This window comes from Oryza brachyantha, chromosome 1, assembly GCF_000231095.2.
Source record: "Oryza brachyantha chromosome 1, ObraRS2, whole genome shotgun sequence".
NCBI classification, from domain to species: domain Eukaryota; kingdom Viridiplantae; phylum Streptophyta; class Magnoliopsida; order Poales; family Poaceae; genus Oryza; species Oryza brachyantha.
The window spans coordinates 11,226,399-11,236,164 of NC_023163.2; the positions used below are offsets into that span (position 1 = coordinate 11,226,399).

Sequence of the window (9,766 nt, forward strand, 5' to 3'; positions counted from 1 at the left end):
CATGGCCGCGCATGTCGGAGGGCACATTGCCCACGATCTTACATTCTGTAAATAATAAAAGGAAGAGGAAAGACCTAGAAAACGTTGCAACGTTCTACGCAGCAACCAAGTATTTTGTGTTCGTTTGCTCCAACTTGTGTTCATGCTCGACTGAATTTGTGTTTGCAGCTATCATCGTGAAGCTGCAGGCGCTGGTGCGCGGCCACCTCGTGCGGCGGCAGGCCAGCAACACGCTGCGCTGCATGCAGGCGCTCGTCGCCGCCCAGCACCGGGCGCGCGCGGCGCTGCTCCGCCTCCTCGGGGACCTCGACGACGACAAGGAGAAGCCCCTCCACACTCCAAGGATGACACCACCCGTCGCTCGCCACACCACCCACGCTTCTGCCAGCAACAACTGGTACGACACGAAGCTCTGTGTGTTCGGGACATAGTTAAAGCTTGGACGGGGCTAACCATGGCATGCGAAATGCATGGACGTGAAGATCGTGGAGTGGACACTGGGTATGGCGGCGAGGTGCACTACACACCGAGGACGTCGCGACGGAGTCGCACGTCACCGCCGCCGCAAGTCCATGCAGACCGCCCTCCAGCGCGCGCCCAGCCCGAGAGAGGAGAGGAGAGCCTCGTAGAAAAAAAGAAAAGAGGAAAAAAAACTCTGACACGGTGACTCATCATATGCCACATCAGTAAAACGTTTTTTTTAATGGTTTATATAAGTTTAGGATATATAGTTTTAGTTTTAGGGTTAAAAGATCTCAAAGATGTTAAGTAACGTTTTTTTTAATGGTTTATATAAGTTTAGGATATATAGTTTTAGTTTTAGGGTTAAAAGATCTCAAAGATGTTAAGTAACATACAGTGAACTTATTAAAAAAAAGCCGAACCGCAACACGACTAAAAAAACCTTTTCTACCACCCCGATGGGGTCCCCCTGACAGGTGGGCCCCACGCCGCTAATAATTCCGCCCTCCCCCCTCCCCCCTCCTCCTCTGCCGCGCTGTTGGGCCCCACCGGTCAGCCCCCACCGCCACGTGACGTGAGGGACGGTGAGGGAGTATTCAATGCTCATCCTCCCCTCCCCTCCGCCGATTCATTGATTGCTTCCCCGCCCCCCCCCCCCCCTCCTCGCTCGATTCCCTCGCCGCAGCCTCACTCCGCCGCCGCCGCCGCCGCCGCCGACGACGACGGCTCGCCCGCGGGGCCACCAGTGGTGCCCTAGATGCTGCTGCTGCTAGGCTTGTAGTAGTAGTAGTAGTAGGGTAGTAGGGTGTGTGTAGTAGACTAGAGTGGAAGGAGGGAACTAGTAGGGTGGGGAGAGATGGGGTGCGTCTTCGGCCGCGCCTCGCGGTCGCCGGCAGACGCGAACGGGAAGGTGGGGAGGAGGAAGAAGAAGAGGGCGTCCCCGCAGCCGGCAGCCTCGACGGGCTCCCCCGCGGCGGCGGCGGCCGGAGGGGAGCAGCGGTCCCCGCCGGGGAGGCCGCGCCGGAGGCTGGGCCGCAAGCCGGGGCCCAGGCAGGGGTGCGTCCCGGCCCCCGCCGCCGCCGAGCAGCTCGCCGCGGGGTGGCCGCCGTGGCTCGTCGCCGTCGCCGGGGAGGCGCTCCGCGGGTGGACACCCCGCCGCGCCGACACCTTCGAGAAGCTCAACAAGGTATACGCGGAAAGAGCACCCGAAATCTGCTGAATTCGACGCCGTGCTGCCGTTGCTTACCTTGCGAGTACTGATTTCGCCGTTTCATGGTTGTCGCCTTCCTGTCCGGCAATTCACTCTTAGATAGGGTCGGGCACCTACAGCAACGTGTACCGGGCGAGGGACACCGTCTCCGGGCGTATCGTGGCGCTGAAGAAGGTCAGGTTCGACAACCTCGAGCCTGAGAGCGTCAAATTCATGGCCAGGGAGATCCTCATCCTGAGAAAGCTCAACCATCCCAATGTTGTCAAGTTGGAGGGCTTGGTCACCTCGAGGATGTCTTGCAGCCTGTACCTGGTGTTCGAGTACATGGAACATGACCTTGCTGGCCTGGCAGCGAGCCCTGACGTCAAGTTTACTCTGCCGCAGGTGTTTAAGGATTGCTTGCTATCTTGTTTTATAGGCAAGCATCTGCTGGAAATATGTTCATTTGATGCTATTTACTTGTCGCAGATAAAATGCTATGTGCAGCAGCTATTGTCAGGGCTTGAGCATTGCCACAATAATAATGTATTGCATCGGGATATTAAGGGGTCAAACTTGTTGTTGGATAATAATGGGATTCTCAAGATCGCAGATTTTGGCCTAGCAACATTCTTTGACCCACGACATAAGCGACCAATGACAAGCCGCGTGGTCACGCTGTGGTACCGGCCACCCGAATTGTTATTGGGGGCGACGGACTATGGCGTTGGTGTGGATTTATGGAGTGCTGGGTGCATTCTGGCAGAGCTCTTGCATGGGAAGCCCATCATGCCAGGGCGTACTGAGGTGAGTCATAGGACAATTACTGACTCTTCATTATATGCTATACTTTTGTTAATCTTGGGACCATACTGCTTCTATTAATCCATACTAAAAGCTCAATTGGTACCAAAAGTCAACCTCTACTCTTTATAAAAACTCCACGGTGGCTGTTGTCTACTGAAAATGTTTGACTTTGTATACTAGGTTTGCTCCAATTGATTCTAGTATTTCTAGATTGCTCAATCTTTTACGTTTGTTCTTTTTTTATTGTTTTGGTGATAGTGATTGATGACCGCATTGTCATTTATTGAAAGAGTTGAATGATCTGTTGACTCTGCTGTATATGCCTAACCATTATTTCTGTAAAGGTTCTCATCAATGGTTAATTGGTCACCAACATGAGTACATGACTTCAATTGAAGCTTCCTTGAAAAACATACATGTCTGGAATTAAAATATGATGTCCATGCAATTATGCTTGCTATTTAAAATCCCTCACTATAGTATAGTATTCTCAACTATCATGAGTACATGTTTTAGACCTCAACTTAGACCCCAAAACACATCTTTGGCACTCAATTTTTTATATTAAGCATGAAAAAAAATCCTATATTATGGAAGTAATTTTCCAAGGCAAATCAGTACATATGATTTTTCATGTTTTCATTTTATTCATTTACTAGTTGAACACCCATGCTTTGCTACCATAAAACAAAATTTCATAATATTGTCTAAAATAAATAAATATATATACCCATCATTTTGCTATAGGGAATATTCACCTTAATTTGATTCTATATGTGGCTATCTATTTATATTTTATTTTAAAAAAAAATTAAGAAGCTCTAGGGGTCATTTGCAAAATTTAAATGGGAGTAGGTGGGGTTGACAGCTTCGTTGCCATCACTACTGCCTTCTTTTAAACGAGTACAAATAAATATGTTGATAGTTGATACTCACAAATTCCAAAGGTTGTCTGCATTTGTGTCCAAAGCAGCATCTATTTGTGAACTGAGGTAGTAGATGTTCTGAATATTGAGTCAGATAACTAGCACTTTCTCCATCTTCAAATATAAGCTTCTCTGTACGTTGATAGTTTTCAAGATGCTACTTTGGCAGTTTGACCACAGATTTCTACATATTGGTTGTTACATTACATAACATGATTTACCCTATAAAAGCATATTTTTTGATTAATTTATAGATAACAAGTGTTCGATGCAGAAATTTTTATATAATTGGTATAAATATTTTTCTTTTTTGGAGGACAGTTCAGTGATTTTTTTATAAGCATCATTATATATATCGGAAGAATTGGAATTCTGTAAATGTAAAACATAGTCATTAGTTGGGATCTTGTTCCGTTCTGTGATTTCAGATTGACATTGCCATCTGTAATATAGGGTGATTAGCTGAACCTTACATTATCGGTGATTCATAATAGGGGTGGTGATGGGTCAAAGTCCTTGGGTCCTTTCACAACCCTACTTAACCCTTAAAAAAATTATCTCAAAAATCTATAAAATTTTAGCCCACCCCATTTTGGACCCAACCCTTAAATTTTGTAGGCAAAAAAGTTGGGCCCATTACCACCCCTAATTCATAAGCTGACCAGTTGCCCTTATAGCTCATAGCGGAAACCAATTTATAAGGCCTGGTAAACATGTTCATTCTATATAATCCTACTATGAGGTTCTCACTTGAAGGAACACATTGCTTCTTAAATATGTCCAGAAAACAAAGTGGTTGCGATGCTAAATATTTGGTCATGGTCTTAGATTAAAACTCTATACTACCATAAATTACTCATTTTAATCAAAGTTCTGTTCTGTTTGCCAGCAATATATGCTATCAATGTTATAGACAAGTTTGTATTTAACCATTTCAAGTTTCTAAGACTAGCTGAATACCCACACATTATTAGGGGTTTAAAAAAAGAATCAAATATTATGGAGTAGATATTGTTGACATACAGCACTGTATTTTCTCTCTTGTCGCACCTCATAGACATTAGAGATTCACTATGCACCACTACAACTTGCTTCTTTTAAAGGAGTATAGATAATATGAATATGGACCTGCCTGATGTGTTGAGGATTATTTGGAATCTATTTATTTGTTAGCTTCAATTTTTTTGGATCATGATACAATTAGGGTTGTCAAGCTATCATGATCATGAATGTAGGATTTTCTTCTTCAGGTGATCACTCCCATAAATTTTGTTTAACTGCTTCTAATCTATATGGCTGAATCCATGCATCTACCTTTTATTAATTTTATTGTTCTTATTTTGTGTTACTATGTATACTTAGTTTCTTAGATAAAAATGACTACCATTTTCTAATTTTAACATGTGTAATATAAACTGAACAGGTAGAACAGTTGCACAAGATTTTCAAGCTATGTGGCTCCCCCTCAGAGGGGTATTGGAAGAAGTCCAAGCTGCCACATGCTACAATATTCAAACCGCAGCAACCCTATAAGCGTTGCATCAGAGAAGCATTTAAAGATTTTCCTCCATCATCCTTGCCATTGGTTGAAACACTGCTTGCAATTGATCCAGCTGAGCGTCAAACCGCTACAGCTGCATTGCAAAGTGAGGTATGTCCATATCTTTTCTTCCATAGTTAGCGTGAAGCAGTGTAATTGACCTGTGATTTGTGTGGTACTTTGATACATATTATCATCTGTGTGGAGTTGGAGTCACTTCTATATGCTTTAGAACATAACAAGAAATGTGTAGCATGTTAATATGTTATTGTTTCAGTCCTTCAGAGAGCTTTTTTACGATTGAAGTGTTCATGAATCTTTTAGAAACAGCAATCCATCTTGTTATTGTTTCAGTCCTTTAGAGAGCTTTTATAGATTCTAAACTACTGGTTTAATTATATGTTATCTTTATAGAAAACTAATATTGACTAAGTTGAGTCTAGATATCGTACATGAGCACTGCTATCACATAATGAAAAAGCAAGAACAACACTAATAAGATGATTTTTTGCATATGCAAGTACCAAAAAATGACTGTTATTCAGATATGTGGTGTACTGTAACTATAAGGATCAGGAAAATCTTTTTTGGTTCTAGATCTTTAGATTTGGGTGGTACTAAGGACCTCAACTTTACGGAAGTCCAAGATTAGTGTGACCTCCATTGTAGGTTCCAAAAGGTTCTCTGTTTAAAATTGTTAGGTTTAATATCTGGCATTTCATGCACATGTGGTATCTGGAAATCTAGGCTCACTTTTAGCACCATCAGAATTTTCTTCATTGTGTGTCTGCTTCAATATATAGCACGTTCTTGGTATTGTTCACCCTCAACTTTCAATATGTTGGAAATCTCTTATTGGACTGTTATTTCTTTAATTAAAAATAGCAGCACCATCCTTAGTATATGGTCCGATACGCCTTTCAGTTATTTTTTATTTTGACAAGAGATATCAGGCTATCACTATGTAGTAAGGTTTTTATTCTATGAGCATTGCAGTTCTTTGCAACTGAGCCTTGCGCGTGTGATCCATCAAGCTTGCCAACATATCCACCAAGTAAGGAGATGGATGCTAAGATGAGAGATGAGGAAGCTAGAAGGTTTGTTGGGCTTACACGTAGTTCTATAAATCGTATTTGTTTTGTATTGGTTATCAACTTGCTCTATGTAGTCTAAGGTAATGTTCTAAAGTGATGAAACACAGATGAAATGAAAAAAATGGATGATCTACTTAATTAACATAATAAATTAGGAACAAGCTTTGCAAATAACCTAGGGCAGGTGGTCTAAACAACACAGTAAAAGAAGGCTTTTTGAGAAATTGTATTTTCAGCAGCATGGAGCAAATCCCCAATAATATGATTCACAATGAATTTGCAGACCACTTTGTTTTTGCGTCATGCTTTTCCTAGACCATACTGTTCTTTAGTTCTTTAGAGAAAAGGGGAAGGAATCACTTAACAAGTCACAGTGTTTTGAGGCAAACTAATACTATATTATCTACTGCTATTCTTTATCTGGCGTTACTTTGGGCTTAATCTTCTACTGCTATGATCGCTAGTTAGAAAGTCTAGATTTCTACATCATTTGGTATGTCTACATCCATGCTACCTCACATACACATGCAATCATGGTATATTAGCTGATTTTCTTTCGCTTTTCCAAGGTCCACTTGGGATGGACCAAAGCCCTGCCTATCCAAACGAGCCCTAATTGTTTTGCTACTGTATCATACATGGTGTCATATGCCTTTGCTGTGTATTCTTATTCCAGGTTACGAGCAGCTGCAAAGGCCAAAGCAGAGGGGGTAAAAAGGACTCGAACACGGGATCGATCTCAAAGGGCAGGACCAGCACCAGAGGCTAATGCAGAGCTTCAAGCAAACCTAGATGTAAGCCAACTATTTATGTTTGAAGATTTCCTGTTTAATTTGCTGCCCTATTAACTGTAGATGTGTTACCCGTATGACTAATTGGGTTGTCTATGAGTGATATTTAGTACTAACCATATCTTCCAGACCATTTGTATTTCTTTGTCGGGAAGATACATAAATTCAATAAAAAATCATTATTTTTCTGAGGGTTATGTGCTAACATAGTATCATGTGATAAACCTAATAGCATCAGTCAGTTCTGCAAAAACAAGATTACTCACTGGTCAGCCTCTTGAATTTTCCTTGTTTTGGTTCAGCTGGTTCAACCTTCTAAGCTCCCAAACCCCTATTAATATTGAATTCAATTTTCAGCCTTCAAATTACATCAAATTTATATTCTTAATTTGGAAGTCTTTCAACAATGTTTTCTGAAGCCCTGTGTGCACAATTATTCTTGCTTGTCTAGTACTCATTTTTTATACATGGATACACGTCCCTGTAGAAGTATTAACTTGTGTCCATGGAATTAGTAAGAATTGCAGAAGGTTATGTGGTACAGTGGTAGAAGTATAGTAAAATAGCGTCCAGTGCTTTTCTCTGATCACACTTCACTATTTTTAACCATTCAATGACAAATATGTACGTTGAACTTCTCAAATTCTCATTAACAGCAGAGGCGACGCATGATAACCCATGCCAATGCCAAGAGCAAAAGTGAGAAGTTCCCCCCACCTCATCAGGATGGAGCTATGGGTAACCCATTGGGATCCAGTCGTCATATGGAGCCGATGTATGAGCACCAGGATGCTTCCTTCAGTACAGTAGTTCCCATACAGAAGGGGTCCTCACAAACGTGGTCTGGACCATTGGTTGATCCAGCAGCTCTAGGGCAATCGAGGCGGAAGAAGCAAACTGCCCTAGATGCAAAGGCTGCAGCTTATTCAAAGCAGTTCCAGAAGGACAAGGGAGGGACAAGAGCACGATAAGAGAAACTCAATCCGGTGTTTCTTTTACATGTTTTTTGGTCAAAGTTTGAGGCGAAGTTTTTTCCATGGTCAGTCTGTAGTTGAATTATTTCCTTCTGTTTTGTTCCTTTGGTGCGGAAAGAAAGCAGTAGTGTTTTGCTTCGGTAGGAAGAAATTCATCCAGCTTATGTATATGTGGTAGTGTTTTCTGTTCATCTCAGGTACTTCTGAACAAATTGGTGTCCATGACCAAAAGACATTGTGGGTTTTCCACTCTTGTATTTAAAGCTCAACGAGACAATTCGGTTGCCCTTGTGTATATACGGAGAATTCTTTCTTCTGTAAATAAACGAATGGTTCATGCATCTCGGTGGAATTTCTGGCTTGTTCTTGCTTTTTGGTGCATCGTACATTTGTCCTGGCTTCTCATGTTGCGTGATGTTGCTTGCTTAAGGCCCCGTCTAGTTTGCGAAAATATTTTTTTTTCACATCAAACGATTAACTGGACGATGAAAATGGTTTTTGGACATAAATAGAAAATAAACTTCATAGCTTGTCTAGAAACGCGAGATGCGAGATGAATTTTTTAAGCTTAATTAATTTGTCATTAGTATATATGGATTACCGTAGCATTTATAGCTAATCATGGACTAATTAGGTTCAAAAGATTTGTCTCACAATTTCATTCCTCCTAACTGTGCAATTAGTTTTTATTTATTTATGTTTAATGCTTTATCTAGGTGTAAAAAAAAAATCTGATGTGATGTATGTTTTTAGGAAAAAGTGAGAACTAAACATGCCTTAAATGTCGTAGGTTATATTATACTCCTCGTTTTCTTTTGCTGTTGACTTGTTTGACTTAAGTTTTTTAAATATGTAAGTTATAAGCCATTCTTAGAGTTTTTTAATAATAAATCAAATCATAACAAAGTGATTAATAATTATATGCTCCCTTCAATCTCAAATAATTGACACTAGTTACTATTTATCTAAAAATATGTTATATTAGTGATAGTTACTATTTATCTAAAAATATGTTATATTAGTGATATGTGATGTAGAAATATACAACCATACGACACTAATCGTTCAAGTACTATTAATGGTTAAAGTTAAAACAATAATAGTCAACAATGACGACTAAATGAAAACGGAGCAAGTAATTTTTAATAAAATAAATGGTCAATGTAAATCTAAAAATCTCCGGCATCAAATAGGAGTATATAATTTGGGGCTGTGGTTAGTGACCACAGCTACTATCCATTATCCATTCCAATATTAGTGTGTTTTCTTCTTTGAAAAACATTTAAGATAGTAATTTTCAAACCAAAACACTATGATAACTTAGAGCAACTCTAACAGTTACCTAAATTCCGTTTCTCAAATCCTGTGTTCTCCAACCCGAAACAGAGCCGTCGCCATCCACGCGCCATCCGCGTTCTCCCGTGACGCAACTCCAGCGACGCCTGCGCCACCATCCCGCGCCCTCTGCACCGTCCGCGACGTCGCGCCGTCCGCGTCCTCCCGCGCCGGCGGCCGACGCCACGCCGTCCGCGACGTCCCGCCATTATATTTATGCGTGCGCAAAATAATTTCATATTGGTCAATGCAAGAACTGAAACGTCAGCAATAGTACTTTGACCTTCACACGCATGAAAACCATGAAAAATTAATTAAGCCAGGTGCATGACACCGATGTGTAAAGCTAATTAATCATGACATGCCAAAAAGAATATTCTTTGCATGACATTAAAAGCAGGAGAAAAGGTTGGTTCAATGCGTACCACCACCACCACCGGTGTTGCATGCGGTCGGGGCCGACGGTACGGTGAACGGGAACGGATGGACGAGGGGCCTGTGGAGCACGGGCAGAGACGGCGGGCGACGGAAGAGCTCTGCTGCTTCTGCTTCCGGCGCTGGCGTGCCTTGCGGTTCTGTAACCAGTAGAAGACGTTCTTCCCCTTGATGTGGCCGTGCTCCCGCAGCCTCGCCGTGATTGCTGTTTTT

The 9,766-nt window shown here is 41.8% G+C and overlaps 1 protein-coding gene across 2 annotated transcripts; it reads left to right on the forward strand.

Moving 5' to 3' along the window:
• Nucleotides 1–1,129: 1,129 nt before the first annotated feature.
• Nucleotides 1,130–8,165, forward strand: LOC102703827 (probable serine/threonine-protein kinase At1g54610). 2 transcript variants are annotated; one of them, XM_015843857.2, is made up of 7 exons: nucleotides 1,130–1,648; nucleotides 1,772–2,056; nucleotides 2,141–2,458; nucleotides 4,808–5,035; nucleotides 5,921–6,021; nucleotides 6,695–6,812; nucleotides 7,469–8,165. In XM_015843857.2, exons 1-7 carry the CDS (start codon nucleotides 1,319–1,321, stop codon nucleotides 7,778–7,780), a joined length of 1,692 nt encoding a protein of 563 aa, XP_015699343.2. In that variant the 5' UTR covers nucleotides 1,130–1,318; the 3' UTR covers nucleotides 7,781–8,165. The 2 variants fall into 2 exon arrangements, with proteins under 2 accessions (XP_015699343.2, XP_015699342.2); XM_015843856.2 differs by having other exon boundaries at nucleotides 1,133–1,648; nucleotides 7,466–8,165.
• The last annotated feature ends 1,601 nt before the right edge of the window (nucleotides 8,166–9,766 follow it).

Excerpts from the sequence above, each read along its gene's own strand:
- LOC102703827 (XM_015843856.2), top strand. The coding sequence starts at position 1,319 with ATGGGGTGCGTCTTCGGCCGCGCCTCGCGGTCGCCGGCAGACGCGAAC. Across the intron at positions 5,036-5,920 it reads CAGCTGCATTGCAAAGTGAG|TTCTTTGCAACTGAGCCTTG; the intron begins GTATGTCCATAT and ends TGAGCATTGCAG. Across the intron at positions 6,022-6,694 it reads AGAGATGAGGAAGCTAGAAG|GTTACGAGCAGCTGCAAAGG; the intron begins GTTTGTTGGGCT and ends TTCTTATTCCAG.